The sequence below is a fragment of the Macaca mulatta genome, chromosome 4 (assembly GCF_049350105.2).
Source record: "Macaca mulatta isolate MMU2019108-1 chromosome 4, T2T-MMU8v2.0, whole genome shotgun sequence".
NCBI classification, from domain to species: Eukaryota; Metazoa; Chordata; class Mammalia; order Primates; family Cercopithecidae; genus Macaca; species Macaca mulatta.
This window is the reverse complement of record NC_133409.1, coordinates 162,962,501-162,979,262: the sequence shown is the minus strand read 5'-3', so window position 1 is coordinate 162,979,262 and position 16,762 is coordinate 162,962,501. Positions and strand designations below refer to the sequence as shown.

General features: G+C 42.6%; 1 protein-coding gene across 1 annotated transcript in view; it reads right to left on the bottom strand.

Moving 5' to 3' along the window:
• The window catches only part of MBOAT1 (membrane bound O-acyltransferase domain containing 1), a 112,028-nt gene that overhangs the window by 39,504 nt on the left and 55,762 nt on the right, over positions 1-16,762 (bottom strand). The window contains exons 2-4 of the mRNA XM_015135667.3: positions 10,796-10,941; positions 9,352-9,429; positions 3,906-4,001 (exon numbers count right to left, since the gene is read on the bottom strand). Coding sequence (XP_014991153.2) covers positions 3,906-4,001; positions 9,352-9,429; positions 10,796-10,941 — 320 coding nt within the window. The remainder of the gene's footprint in view (positions 1-3,905; positions 4,002-9,351; positions 9,430-10,795; positions 10,942-16,762) is intronic.

Here is a 16,762-nt window from a genome sequence, read left to right as displayed (position 1 = left end):
AAACTATTCTCTCTCCTTTCACGTTCATATATAATAAGCTTACATGTAAGTTGTGATGGTCAATTTTGTGTGTCAACTTGACTGGGCTCAGGGATGCTCAGATAGCTGGTAGAACATTGTTTCTTGGTGTGTCTATGAGGGTTTGCAAAAGAGATTAGCATTTGAATCCATGGACTGAGCAAGGAAGATCCACCCTTGTCAGTGTGGAAGACCATCATCCAATCCTTAGAGGGCAGGAACAGAAAGGCGAAAGGAAGGACTCATTCTCTTTCTCCTTGAGCTGAGACATCATCTTCTCCTGCCCTCAGGTATCAGAGCTCCTGGTGTGCAGGCCTTTGGACTCTGGGACTTACACTGCTAGTTCTCAGGCCTTCAGCCTCAGACTGAAACATACCACCAGCTTTTCTGGATCTCTAGCTCACAGATGGCAGATGGTGGGACTTCTTGGCCTCCATAATCACATAAGCCAATTCCCATAATAAATCCCCTCACATAAAAATCCTATTGGTTCTGTGTCTCTAGAGAATCCTGATACTGATACATACATACAACGGCAATAAACAAGTTTGGGAATAAACACATAAAACACTAGCTAAGTGTATGACACAATGGATGAGGGCCACCAGCTACAAACACTCTGTGCACCAGGGACAAGATATGACAGACAGGCAATAGTAGCACCAACCCTTCAGAGCCAGGCAAGAGACCTCCTGCTACCTGAGATCCAAATGCATGACTCTGGGGGCAGGGAGCCAGGGGGAGGGAGGGGATGAGGACCAGGGAAGCTTTTTAAGGAAAGTGATATTTGAGTTGAGTTTCTAAAAATAAAGTAAGAGATTTCCAGGTTGACAAAGATAGGAAGGGCTTTCTATCAGGGGAATGAGCAAGGCACAGGCACAGAGGCAGGAACTAACCCAGCGTGTGTGCAGACCACAAACTTTTCTGCATTGTACAGTGGGAGCAGATGGCAGGAGATGAAGACTTAGCAGGTCCAGAGCATCATCAGCTTTGTATTTTAGAACCTCATTCTCATTTTTTCTTTTTTTTTTTTGGACACAATGTCTTGCTCTGTTACCCAGGCTAGAGTGCAGTGAGCACAATCATAGCTCATTGCAGCCTCAATCTCTTGGGTTCAAGAGATTTTCCCACCTCTACTTCCTGAGTAGCTGGGACTACAGGCATGTACCACCACACCCAGCTAATTTGTTTTTTTGTTTTTTTGTTTTAATTTTTAGTAGAGATGTGGTCTCATTATGTTGCCCAGGCTGGTCTCAAACTCCTGAGCTCAAATGGTCCTCCTCCTCCTCTTGCTACCTTGGCATCTCAAAGTGCTGAGATGATAGGTGTGAGCCACTGTACCTGGTCTAGAATCTCATTCTGATGAGTGTAGAGAGCAAAGACTGGAGAAGGACAGAAGGAAGGACAGCCAGTCAGGCAGGTGTTGCAGGCTTGGGGTGGTCCAGGGTGGTGGCAGTGGGCATGAAGGGCAGTGGTCGGATTCTAGCGATAGACAGGCTGTCGCACTGAGAGGACCTGGTGACACAAGGACGCGGGTGGTAAAGGAAAGGCTCTCTCGTACCTCCACAGGCACCTGTCTTGCATTTCTGTGCTCTTGCAAAGCCCTCCCTTCTGCCTGGAATGTCCTTCCTCCTGCCTAGAATACACAGTGTCTCTGGAACCTGGCATTTACCTAACATATTGGCCACTCAAAAGTTGTCGCAGAAATGAATAGATGCTTCCTGCCTTAAAAAGAGAAGAAGATATATATGAGCCATAGGTATTAATGTCATTTCAGCCAGTCAGCGATTTTTATTTAATATCCCAACCAATATGGATGTTTAATAATGAGTCTCCTGGAAACCTTAAAGAAAAGAATAGTAAATACTAGAGTATTTAAAGCATTCATTTCTTGACCACCTATTAAGTGTCAAGAACTTTTCTAACTATAGAAGGGCTCTGGGGTGAAACCAAAAAAGTGGTTTGTTGATGGAATGCTATGGAGAGCTGCAATCCCCGTTCAGAGATTCCTTTTGCTACTACCTGCCTGGCTATTTTGTTATCATTGTTGTCCCCATGTTTTCCGTATTTTACTAGCAAGGCATGTTGGGCTTTTTATTTCTTTTGTTTTTTGTTTTTTTAAGACAGGGTCTCGCTCTGCCACCCAGGCTGGAGTGCAGTGGCGCGATCTCAGCTCACTACAACCTCCGCCTCCCAGGTTAAAGTGATTCTCGTGCCTCAGCCTCCTGAGCAGCTGAGAGGAGGTGCCTGCCACGACACCCAGCTAATTTTTCTATTTTTAGTAGAGACAGGGTTTCACCATGTTGGTCAGGCTGGTCTCAAACTCCTGATCACCTCAAGTGATCCACCCACCTCAGCCTCCCAAAGTGCTTGAATTACAGGCATGAGCCACCACGCCCGGCCTGCATATTGTTAAAAAAACAAAGTCTGTGAATTTCTTTCTGAAAGACTGAGAAAGCATACTCCACAATGTGGGGGAGAAGGCATACCACTGGAAGAAAAACAGGTAAAATCCCAGAGGCCTGAGGGTAAGAAGAACTTATGCATGAAAAACCAGTCTGAGACCAAACCATGGCCATAAAGATTTAAATGCAACAATCTCTGTCCCAAAACAACACTCTTTGCCTTCCTGAGACCTTTCAAGGTGGGATAGTTGAGTTGCACAACTTGCAAAGTTAATGAGCCATAAGCACTCACTCCCTCATTTCACTGCCTGGTCGCCAACAACTCACTGACGGAGGTACAGTCCAACCTGAGTGGGGAGCTTGGGTTCTCCCTGTCCTCAGGCTGCCTGCAGAGAACACAACCAAACTCCCAGGAAGTAATGTGGACAACAGATCACGCATCACCAGGAACAGCTCTGCTGTAATGTTCATTCCTCAAGATTCACAAACAGTTGTTCCTGAACTAACCTCAACAGGGCACAGACTTCTCCGTGTTCTATCCACAGTCTTTACCATGTGACCAGTCGGAATGGGGTGGCCCAGCAGATTAAGGCCATGGTGATAGACAAAATGTTTACAAATTATCCTTCTAGTTGCTGAAGGTCAAGGAGGCCTGGGGGCCGGGGCAAGGGCAGCCAGGAACACTCAAAGCGGTCAGGGTAGTAGGTATTTATCAGCTAGTATGAAAGAATTTCTATATTAACTAGTGAGAGATGAAAACCCTAACACAGGGATAGAAAACCAAATACTGCGTGTTCTCACTTCTAAATGATGAGAATAAGTGGATACATAGAAAAAACCACAGACACTGGAGCCTCGCAGGAGATGGAGGATTGGAGGAAGAAGAGGATCAGGAAGAATAACCAGTGGGTACTAGGCTTAATACCTTGGTGATGAAATAATCTGTACAACAAACCACCATGACACAGGTTTGCCTATGTAACAAACCTGCACATGTACCCCTGAATTAAAAAAAAAAAGGAGTTTAAAAAAAGAAAGAGATGAAAACCACCCTTGAGTCCAGAACCTCAGAATAGGGGTTGATAAACTTTTTCTGTAAAGAACCAAATGGTAAATATCCTAGGCTTTGCAGGCCACGTGGTTTTTCACAACTACTCACCTCTGCCACTGTAGTGTAAAAGCAGTCATAGACAATACATAAATGAGTAAGTGCCTGGTTGTGTTCCACTGTAACTGTAAAAGACAGGCAGCAGGACAGATATGGCCCACAGGCTGTAGTTTGTGATTCCTGTCTTACAGCATAGCAGAGCTAATAGTCCTACCAATCAATCAAGTCTCGAGCCTCAATCTCATTAGTAGTATCTTACCAACTGATCTAACGAAGCACCAATGATTCTTTTGTGCATGCTTGATGTTTACAGACCCCAAGAGACCAAGTCAAAATCAGCAGTCAAACCCCTCTCCCTAAAGTAAGATACTCACCCAGAAAAATCCGTAGTGAGAATTCCATAGTGGAAGATGTATATTCGGCTGATGTGGCATATTGTAAGATATCCCATGGCTACAAAAAAGGAATATCTGGAAGCAAAAACATAGATGATCAGGTTATTATGCATAGCAATAACGCACTTAATGTTCCCCTCTTCCTCTCTTTCACCCTCCACATGCAATTGGTCTCAATGTCCTATCTGGTCCAGCGACATCCCAGTCCAGCTTTCCACCCACTACTCTAGCTGAGCCCTTCATCTCTTCTCACCTGGACCACTACAGTGGCTGTCAGCCTTAGCTGCATAATGGAATGGAGCTTTGCAAACCACAGATCCCTGGGACCTGCTCCCAGCTATTCCTGTTTAATTCCTGCCACACCTGGCAGGTGTAATGGAAGTGCACAGCCAGGGCTGGGAATCACTACCTGTAAGGTCTCACACTCAAGATTCTCCTCTTCACAGCCCTCACGTTTACATGATGATTTTTGTAAAGTACAAATCATCGCCATACTGCTGGCCACTTCCTCTTTAAACACTTTATTCTCTTGGCTTCCATTCTCCTGTTTTCTTCCCACCTCTCTGGTTAATTCCTCCAAGGCTCCTTGCTCAGCTTTCCTTCCTCCACCTACCCCTCAAGTGTTGGCATTTCCAAGCTCAGCTTGGGACCCTACCCATCCATGCCTCAGGCTTCAATTACCACCTGCTCATGAGCGCCCCCTGGCTTCCTTCAGAGATATGTTCCTGACCACCTTATAGTGTACACTAGCAATATACACACAAGCCACACAAACACACACATCCACATATAAGTATTGTCAAATGTGTAATTATAAATATAGGTGATAAGCTGTGCAATGAATGTTTATGTCTCCCCAGAATTCCTATGTTTAAATCTTAACCCTCAACATTAGGAGGTGGGTCCTTTGGGAGGTGACTAGGTTATGACGGCAAAGCCTTCATAAATGGGATTAGCCCGCTTACAAAAGAGACTCCCGAGAGCGCTCACTCTTTGAGCTATGTGAGGATACAAGAAGACGGCAGTCTGTAACCCAGAAGAGAGTCCTCACCAGAACACGCTGGAACCCTGAACTCAGATTTCCAGCCTCCAGAACTGAGAACTATTAATACATTTCTGTTGTTTATAAGCCACCCACTCTACATACAGTACTTTGTTATAGCAGTCCCAGCTAAGACAATCTGATTAACACCCATCTCCCTGACCAACTTGTAAGCTCCATGAGGGCAAAGATGGTCACCTGTGCTTTGTTCACTATATCCACCTACTGTGTGTCAAATGAATAAACAACTATGTGACTGCTACTCTTCTTAAAAGTCTCCAGTGGATCCCACTATCTAGTGAAATTGCAACCCCTGAACACAGCATGCAAGGTGCTTCACAAGCTAAGCTCTACCTCACCTTTCTGGACTCATCTCCAGCCATGCTCCATGTTTACCTTACTCTCAAATGACACTGCACTGCTCATGTTCCACAATGAAACTCTGTATTTTCAGGCAAGATGTATTTCTGCATGCTCCTTCTTCTGCCTGCAATTCGCATCTCCATCCAACAGTCTATCTGGAACCTGCCTAATTTTCAGATGAGGCTCAGCTCCAAAGTCACCTCTTCGATGTTCCTTGGCTTGGTCTTACTCCATGCATCCCACCACATCTCCTGTTCCCCACCCCCAACACAGTTCACTGCTCCACTGCCTGTATGTCTCTAGTACTACATGCTAACATACATAATTACAATATTAGAATTATTTATGTATGTGTCTGTTTCCCTAACTCATTGTGACCTTGAACATCCCTACCCTTGACCTGACACGTGGGAGGGGTTCAGTTACTGTTAGTTGAAATGAACTGAAATGAATACATTACATATTTGAAGTGATTCAGGAGCCCATCAGTTATAGACATAAATTCAGAAGGTATAACTTTTAAATATGTGCCATAAAACAGGGAAGAGGTATATTCTGATATTAAATTATATTGAAATCACATATTCACATTAAAATAACTCATGAAGACTAGATCAGCCTAAGGAACAGTAAAGTAGGGATAATAAAAATTCATTTGGTAGCAAGGGATAGCCAGACTTTAAACAGTGTGAAGGAGTTCTGTAAACTCTAAAGCACTATATAACTTTTAAGTGCTATTCACCATTATTTGCAAACGAAGTGGTTACTATGCAGAAAAGATTTTTTCTCTACCGTGGGTTCATCCTAAACCACTTCCAAACCAGGAAGATGGTCAACAATGCAAATGACTAAGAGAAAATAACTCCCTTAGGAGCTGAAGCAGGAGTGGAATGGAGTTAGGCCTTGTCGCCTCCAGCAACTGTTCCCTTTCTCCAGCCAATTCATGAAGCTCAAGGCAGAAACACAAAGCTGACTCAAAAGATAGATTCTTCCAGAACCAATTCCAATGCAGCCATGCCTGCTGCTTCCCCTTTGTCCTCAACAGGAGTTAGACCTGTACCTTCCCCTGGCCCACAGGAGAAAGAAAGCAAGTTCAACTCAATTGTTGTAAGACCCCGCCTGAGGACGGCGCCAAGTGCTGAGTCCCAATACAATAAGGCAACACATTCGTGCCCTGGCCAAACCTAAAACATCTAAGAAATCAAGAAGTGGTAGCAAGAACATGTATTCTACAGACTGACTGTAGATATAATTTTGCTGTGTCCCCACCCAAATCTCATCTTAAATTGTAGCTCCCAAATTCCCACGTGTTGTGGGAGGGATCCAATGGGAAGTAATTGAATCATGGGGGCGAGTCTCTTGTGATAGTGAATAAGTCCCACAAGGTCTGATGGTTTTATAAAGGGGATTTCCCCTACACAAGTTCTCTCTTGCCTGCTGCCATGTAAGACATGCCTTTTGCCTTCCACCATGATTGTGAGGCCTCCCCAGCCACGTGGAACTGTGAGTCCACTAAACTTCTTTTTCTATACAAATTACCCAGTCTCAGGTATGTCTTTATCAGCAGTGTGAAAACAGACAAATACACAGACCAGTACGAGCTCAAATCCCAGCACTGGCAGAAGTAATCCATGGTGGGAGAAGTTGGCAAAGCAGTTATTCTAAGAAGGAGAGGTGTGGTAGAGATTGGCACATGAGGCCGGGCGCGGTGGCTCACACCTGTTATCCCAGCACTTTGGGATAAGGTGGGCGCAAGTTCAAGACCAGCCTGGCCAACATGGAGAAACCCTGTCTCTACTAAAAATACAAAATTAGCCAGGCATGGTGGTGCATGCCTATAATCCCAGCCTCTTGGGAGGATGAGGCAGGAGAATCACTTGAACCCAGGAGGCGGAGGTTGCAGTGAGCCGAGATCACACCATTGCACTCCAGCCTGGGCAACAAGAGTGAAACTCCATCTCAAAAAAAAAAAAAAAAAAAGGAGATTGGCACATCAGACACAGTGGTCACATGGGTGTGTTCACTTTGTGGAAATTCATCAAACTGTTTACTTATTTATCTCTCTGAGCTTTTGTCTCATCTCCGGAAAAAAAAAAAAAAACAACAACAACTATATTCCATAGTGTTGTCCTAGAGTTAATATATTTGAAATTATGAAATATTAAATAACAAATTAAATGATATGTTAGATAATAGTTTATATGTTAAAAATGAAATAAAGTACATTAAAAAGAGCTTGGCTTAAGACTTGGCACAAAGCACGGACTCCAGCATTGATAACTGCATCACCAAGTTCTCACGCTAGGCCCTCCGCCCCAGGAGACACAAGCCATGTTCTGCTCCAGCTGGTTCATATAGGGCAAACTGATGCCTGTGACTTCTGCCCAAAACAGTGGCTTGGGAAGGAAACATGGGAGTATCCCTGAAACTTTCTAAACAAATGCTGTATAACAGTCCAGAAATGGCTTAGTTTTGGCCAGGCGTGGTGGCTCATGCTTATAATCCCAGCACTTTGGAAAGCCAAGGCAGGCAAATCACCTAAGGTCAGTTCAAGACCATCCTGGCCAACATGGTGAAACCCCGTCTCTACTAAAATTACAAAAATTAGCTGGGTGTAGTGGCGGGTGCCTGTAATCTCAGCTACTCAGGAGGCTAAGGCAGGAGAATAACTTGAACCGGGGAGGAAAAGGTTGCAAAAGAGCTGAGACCATGCTGTTGCACTACAGCCTGGGCAACAGAGTGAGGTTCTATCTCAAAAAAAAAAAAAAAAAGGATTAGTTTCATATGGCAGCAAATACTAATCTTTCCCTCCTCTTCTCAGCCATGTAGCAGAACTCTTATCACTGATTCAGTGAAGCAAAGAGGAGAGCAATTCATACAGAATCATGACATCATGGTACTGAAGAGAACTTGCATTCAAACTACTGCAAACCCAGCATTTTGCAGGTGGGAAACCTGACATATGTAGAAGCTGCACGACCGGTCCAAATTCACACTGCTAGGAGGACCTTGATTTCCTGACTCCAGCCTAGAGCTCTTTCCATAAACAGGAAACAACGCTGAGACTTTTAAAAAATTTACATTGAGTTCATCCAAGGGGAACTGTGAAACAATTTCCACTTCGGCAATATTGGCAACCACAAGAGCAAACCAAGAGGAGCATCAGCCAGGCGTGGTGGCTCACACCTGTAATCCCAGCACCTTGGGAGTCTGAGGTGGGCAGATCACGAGGTCAAGAGATCGAGACCATCCTGGCCAACATGGTGAAACCCCATCTCTACTAAAAATACAAAAATTAGTTAGGTGTGGTGGCGCGTGCCTGTAGTCCCAGCTACTCGGGAGGCTGAGGCAGGAAAATCATTTGCACCTGGGAGGCAGAGGTTGCAGTGAGCCAAAATTGTAGCACTGCACTCCAGCCTGGGCAACAGAGTGAGACTCTGTCTCAAAAAAAAAAAAAAAGGACCATCTTGTGCTGGCCTCTTTCCTTCTTGGTCTGATGGCAGAGCCCCCTGCTACCAAAATAATACCATATTGGCACCATCATACCCTGTCTGTAAACCACGTGACTCCGCCAAGGCCAGAGTATTCCATTCCTAGACACTGGAATGGAACTCTGTGAACCTGAACGCAGTGAAACAGGCCCAATATGAAGCAAGTGTGCGCGTCAAGTTCCTGATCCTCTGAAAAGTGGACCCCACCCCATCAGCATCACACAAGTGTGGGAAGAGCTGACAAGTTACAATGTGTAAGGAAGTTGGGAATGTGCTATACAGTTACACCAACATTATTATTAATCATTTACTGTGTAATTGCTTCCAAAACCAAGTTTTGGAAAAGCCAAGCCTTTTCACCCTCTAGTTAAAAAATAAAAGCTTTTATAATCATTTTGTCATCATATGAAACATTTCCAAAACCCATTCTTTCCAAATTAGAAAAAATGGATTTCCTATTTCCTTTCTAGAAGATCACACACACACACAAAAAAATCTCACCTTGCATTGTTCATTCCCAGTATCTTACCTGTGGATATTGGATACACTGGCAGTGACCATGATTGCATAGCACATTAACACCAGCACAAAAAGATGCACAGAGTACCTTTAAGACATAATAGGTAGGGGGAGGAGTAATGAATATATTTCATATTAACACACCTTTTGGTCACCCAAAATGTGAATCCATCACTATCCCCGCCAAAAACACAAATGATCAATGATCAGTAACTCGTGTTTATATGAGAGAAAATAAACCAAATATTTTTCTTCTATGTAATTAAGATGCTGTATCTTAAAATGACACAGGGAACTCATGACAGTTTGCCAACTGCAGGGCTACTCATGTCAGGAATCCATACATGGAATGCTTACACTTTTTTCGCATATGCAATTGAGAGTCCAGAGAGATGAGTTCTTTCTTTAAGACTTTATTTTTTTAACTGGGCTTCCCCAGATACCAAGACTTCTACCTGGTGGCTGATTTAAAATACTCATCCTTTCTCAGATATTTGTTGAAGGAATAGGGGCAGAATTCTAGTATAGTACCCTGAACAAATGCACAAAATTCCTGAAGGTGTACTTCTCAATATGTTGGTCTCCAAAGCTTCTTCCCTAACACCTTTCAGGGTATTTGCCCAACTTACTAGTAGAGGAAAGTACAATTGACCAGCTTTCCCTGTTAAAGAATGATCCGCATTCCCCCAAGATGTGCACCAAACACATTGCTCTGCTCTGGTGAAATCCAGGACTTACACTCACGTCTCTAGCAGTAATGCAAGAAGTACATCAACATCTACAATAGTTAGGAAAGGTTCCTTTTGGGAAAATTAAACCTTACAGCATCCCATTTACATGACTGGGAGGGATCTGTAGAAGTCTAATTTTAAGAAAAAATGGGCTGGGCACAGTGGCTCATGCCAGTAATCCTAACAGTTTGGGAGGCCAAGGCGGGTGGATTGCCTGAGCTCAGGAGTTTGTGACCAGCCTGGGCAACACGGTGAAACCCGTCTCTACTAAAAAATACAAAAAAAGATTAGCTGGGTATGGTGGTGTGCACCTGTAATCCCAGCTACTCAGGAGGCTGAGGCAAGAGAATCACTTGAACCCAGGAGGTGGAGATCGCAGTGAGCCGAGATCGTGCCACTGCACTCCATCCTGGGCCACAGAGAGCTCAATTAAAAAACAAAAAATTAAATTGGAAAAAAAAAAAAAGAAAGAAAAAATGAACTATACTGACTTCCAATGGATGGTCAGTTTATTGGCTGTCATAGTAATTGGCGATTCCAGGTTCTTAAAGTAAATGGAGATTCCGGCAATGTCCTCATTATCCTACTATAAGGTATTTACAATATAAAATTTTATAATACATATTTTATAATACCATCTATTTCTTGCTTTAGTGCAATTCCAAGAACATTGCCACAAAACATCCAAATGACCAAATTAGAACATATGAGACTCATACTCACCAGCCGAAACAAAAGATGACAAAATAGATGCCAAAAATGGTGGCAACTGCATGCCGGACATCAGAGCTGGTTGTACCAGGACGTAAGTAGATGCGAAACCAGAAAGCAGCAAACAGAGCAACAAGCTGGCATACCACAAAATTCACCTATGACAGGGGAAGAGAAAATGAAAACCTTTATCGTTTCACCTTTCTGTGAATTTGCTCTTGGTTTTTGCAGATTTCCACATCAAGAGACTTCTCAGACTTGGATTTGTTCTTTCTCCCCAGTAGATTGTTTGGAAGAGGAAATGAACATAACAGAACAAGATAACTGTACCCTCGGTGGTATAAGATGCGACAAACCCAACAGTTTCTTCTCTAACCTTTAAGACTGGCCAAGGTTGCCTTCCCACCCACAAGCAGGGGGCTTCTCATGGAAACAGCCTAAGCTAACTGTGAGCTCTGTTTAGTGGGTCTCTTTTCTCACCCCCAGCAGGACCCTAAGACAAAGAAGGTATTAGATGCAAAGTTTGACGAAAGAGCTCCCTTATTTCGTACCTAGGAAATCAAATTGTTCTCCAAAGTGATCACCAGTTGTTTTCTGACTCTGCCAATGACTCACATTCCCTAATACTGGTACTAAACCCATTGTCCTACTCTAGCAAAATGCAGGACTTACAACAATGTCTCATTTTAAACCGGCATCCAATAAACAAGAGCTTTCCTCAAATTCAAGGTGTGACACTGCAGACCTACAAATAGTGACACAGCCCTGCATTCAACGTCCAGTGCCAAGCCTGTCCAGTTATGCAGGCTAGACACCAAATTTCCTTTAAAAAATCTCAGTGGTCTACCTCTTGAGAATATTGTGCCTAAAAGAAAACAAAAAATTTACTGAAATCTATAGAAAAGGTCAGCTGATATTAAAAAGCAATAAGCAAACATGTACCTTTGTAATTTATATTTACCCAAAATCAAATTCCAAATACATTAAGTGGTTTAACCACTCATTAAAACTAGAAAAGTAACTTAAACTCTCCGAAATATTCAAAACTGAAACCTCAGTATGAATTCACTTTTAGAAGACACTTAATTGAAAAGAGACCGAAGATGGAGACACAACTTCAGCATCAGCATTTCATGCTTCAATAAACTGCTGCTGATAACAAAACTCATTAGGGCTGAGCTGGGAGGTAGGGCTGGAGGGAGCAGAAATCAACTCCATTTGAGCTCATTTTGTTTGCCCAGTGAAAAACAATACTTTGGACCCTTTATGACTCATAGAAAATATTGCTTTCAGAAATTTTCTGTTTTGGTTTTTAAAAAGTTGACGGTTGGCCGGGTGCGGTGGCTCATCCCTATAATCCCAGCACTTTGGGAGGCCCAGGCAGGCAGGTCACCTGAGGTCAGGAGTTTGAGACCAGACTGGCCAACATGGTAAAACCCTGTCTCTGCTAAAAATACAAAAATTAGCTGAGCTTGGTGGCGGGTGCCTGTAATCACAGCTACTTGGGAGGCTGAAGCAGGAGAATCGCTTGGACCCAGGAGGCAGAGGTTGCAGTGAGCTGAGATTGTGCCACTGCACTCTAGCCTGGGCAACAGAGCAAGACTTCATCCCAAAATTTTTAAAAAACCAAATAAATAAATAAAATTAAAAATAAAATTTAAAAGTTGACCTTATTTGAGTTTCACCTTTCCAAGAAAACCTCTTCTCACCACTGCCCACCTTCACTTTCTATCTTGAAAGATAGAGAAGTGACTTGTGAGCCTGTCCTGCATGATTTGGTCATATCTTTTCATCTAGGCTGAATGAACAGCCAAGGAACACACACAAACAAAATGTATATAGAAAAAGAATCACCTTAGCAAGGTTCAAGACTCACGTTCCCTAAGACTGGTACTAAATCCATTGTTCTATTCTAGCAAAATGCAGGACTTATATCAATGTCTCATTTTAAAGTGGCATCCAATAAACAAGAGCTTTCCTCAAATTCAAGGTGTGACACTGAAGATCTATAAATGGTGACACAGCCTTGCAATCAACATCCAACGGCAACTGGAAAGTCCAAAAGTTATAATAGGTGACAGATCACATGTTCTTTCATTCTCACAGCCCAGCCTGCAACCAAAGCAGAACTCAGGAAAGTGGCAACAGGGAAATTTCCTGCATTCTTTTTGATTTGGCCAGAATTATTGAGCACGTGCACATGAGGAATGATTTGGAGTATGGAGCATGGTTCTCAAGAGTGTAGTCCCCCAACCAACAGCATCCACGTCTCCTTGGAAACTTGTTAGAAATGCACATTCTTGGGGCCCACCCTGGCCCTACCAAATTAGACATTTCCTAGGCAGGATCCGGCAATTTGTGTTCTAACCACCCCCAACACCCAGGTGACTGTGATACACATTCAAGTTTGAGAACCACGGGGATAGAAGAGAAAGAAGGTATGTTCCCTGCTTTCAAGGATCTTATCATCTAACTAGGAAAACAACATAATTAACCTAAAAGTAATTGTGAAATGACAGTAAGAGACTGTCTCTACCCTCCAATCAAGAAGAGAAGATTTACATGCTCTGGGCTTCGATTTCTTTATTTCTAAAATGTGTGCTTTGGGGGAATTGGTGTCTAACATCTCTTCCAGGTCTAATGGTCTCTGATTCTATATCTAACCTGTGTTTAAAAGAAAAAAATTAATTGGGAGGGCAGTAGGCTGAGATAGCTCTGGTGCCTTGGGTTCCCTCATAAGCAAGCCAAAACCTAATTCAGAGGGAATAGTCATAGCCCAGAAAAGCAAGCTTGACCAATCAGAAACTACCAACTAAGCTCCAGCTACAGGCTTCACCAATCAGAAACTACCTACTAAACTCTAACTAGAGACTTTACCAATCAGGTAAAGACTTTACCAAATAACCTCTAAGTAAGGGCTATCCACTTTAACTCATCAAATATTTTCTTGGGTTTTGCTTTTTTGAACACCTTATAAAAGTTTCCCCCAGTCCCTTTTGGTGGAGCCCAAAGTGTTTGCAGGCTGGTGTTGCCTGACTCATGAACCACTGAATGTTCAAATAAATGCTTTAAAATTTTAATGTGTATAAGTTTATCTTTTTACACCAGAATCCTTTCCTTGACTGTTAATGGTAAATGCCTAAACTCAAGACTTCATCATGGATTAAAAGCTGCCCTCTATGTACAGACTCAACCTGCTCCACCACCCTCTCCCCAAGAGGTAATCCTGGATGGCCAGCAGAGTGCTCCACGGCAAACTCCTCTCAAGCAAAAGTAGAAAAACACAACAGCACCACGCAGTTCTAGCAGGAGGGTACTAGCAGATATAGGATTGCTTTTCAGTGACCACACGTGTACATCTTATAAGGTACGGGCTGAACCAGACTGAGATACCACTTCACAGCTATTAGTATGGCTATTATATATTTTTATAAACCAAACAGAAAATAGTAAGTATTCACAGAGATGTAAAAACATTTGAACCCATGTGCACTGCTAATGGGAATGCAAAATGGTGCAGTCAGTATGGAAGACAGCACGGAAGTTCTTTAACATGCTAAACATAAAATTACTATATGATCCAGCAATCCCACTTCTAGGAATGAGCCACAAATAACTGAAAGCAGGATTTTTAAGAGATATTTGTACCCACATATTCATAGCAACATTATCACAATAGCCAACATGTGGAAGCTGCCCAAATCAATGGATGAATAAACAAAATGTGGTATACACATATAACGGACTATTCAGCCTTAAAACAGAAGGAAATTCTGATATATGCTACAACATGTATGAACTTTCAAGGCATTATGCTAAGTGAAACAAGCCAATCACAAGGTACAAATATGGACAAGTATGCTTCCACTTATATGACATTAACCTAGAGTACTCAAATCCAGAGATAGCCAGTAGAATGGTGGTTGCCAGATACTAGAGAAAGAAAGTAATGGAGTTATTGTTTAATGGGTATGGAGTTTCTGTTTTGCAAGATAAAAAGAATTCTGGAGATGGATGGTTGTGATGGTTATACAACAATGTAAACATACTCAATGCCGCTAAACTGTATGCTTAAAATGGCTAACAAAGTAAATGTTATGTTATGTTATGTACAGTTTGCCACAATTTTTTTTAAAAAGGTCCAGGCTGGAGTGTGATGTGAATTTGTGTTGGCTGACTCATATCTACACTCGTGGCTGGTGGAGAATATAACCATCTCTGCAGCCAAGTGCAGCTGGCTCCTACCACAATTCATACAGGCACAGAGTTCGATTTTTGTTCCTTTCCTCTATAAAGGGTCAACAAAATCAGAGGCCTGATCTTTTAGATGTACATCCTGGAATTGTTTTGATTTGATGATATATGGGATCTGCTTCCAAATAATCTAATGGGATCTAATGGGAATGGGTGAATGGGATGAGTAGAGATCAATAGTTCTCAACTGAGGCTGATGTGCTCCTACCCGGACATTTCTGGTTACCATAACTAGAAGAAGGGGTGAGTGTACCAATGGCATCTAGAGATCAGCGATGTCGTTAAACATCCTAAAAGGAACAGCATAGCATCCCACAACAAAAAAATTTCCAGCCTAAAATGTCAGTAAGTGCCAAAGTTACGAAACTCTGGTGGAACACAGTTAGATGAGCCAGATTGGGTATGAGTTGGAAATTGTTGAAGCTGAGTGTCGGGCACATGAAAGTTCATTCTACTAATCATTCCACTTTGATGTATGTTTGAAATTTTCCATAACAAGGCCTTTTTTAAAAAAAAAATTACAAAACTCTGGAAAGCAAATCACTGGCCTAAGATACAGATTTTAAACCCTGGTGATTCCAAGCACTTGAAACTGAAAAGTTCTTTTTATCCACATCAGAGAAACGCCTAAATCAGGGAAGTAATATACATAAGTTAAGAAACAAACTAAAACAAAAAATGGGATGTCTTAATAGGAAAAGAACCACCTTTTATGAAATGATCAAATATCCATTAAACAATGAACCAAATCGGCCAGGCACAGTGGCTCACGCCTGTAATCCCAGCACTTTGGGAGGCTGAGGCAAGCAGATCACGAGGTCAGGAGACCAAGACCATCCTTGCTAACATGGTGACACCCCATCCCTGCTAAAAATACAAAAACAAAATTAGCTGGGTGTGGTGGCAGGCACCTGTAGTCCCAGCTACTCAGGAGGCTGAGGCAGGAAAATGGCGTGGACCTGGGAGGCGGAGCTTGCAGTGAGCCAAGATCGCGCCACTGCACTCCAGCCTGGGCGACAGAGCGAGATTCTGTCTCAAAAAAAAAAAAAAAAAAAAGGAAAGAAATGAATCAAATCATAACAAATACAAGAGAAAAAGACCTGTCTTCAGTAATGATTAACTAATTGTGATCTCCCATCCTGTGACCAACAATACAGTAAGTGGTTATAAGCAAAAAGTCAACATAGAGTCAGGCTCGCTGGCTGCAAGATCTAGACCCACCACTTAGTGGAGAGTTACAAAAGCTCACTTTGTCTTGGTCCTCATCGATAAAAGGGAGGTAATAATAGTAGTTCTACTTCACAGGGTTGTTGTAAGGTCTAAACAAGTCAAAAATGTAAGGTCACTTAAAACAGTTCTTTGCACTAATAAGCACTTGCTATTAATATTACTCTACATCTACTAAATTGACACTTGCATACATTGTGCACAAAATAAATGCATTAACTGGGAACTACTGCTGAGCTGTTAAGAACTTGTTTCTCCAGCCTCCTCCCTTCTTGCCTTCTACCATCTCCTTTTCCACCCAACATTTAGACAGCAGCCTAAGTCTTCTATGTCCTTTCTTCCACAGGGAGAGGCAATATAGCCTAGGACAAAGAATTAATCTCTGGGTTGCCAGCTCCTAAGCCAAGTTCTTTGGGTTTTTTGCTTTGATGTGTGTGGTTGTTTTATTTCGTTTTGCTTGTTTTGTGTTTTGAGACAGGGTCTCGCTCTATCACCCAG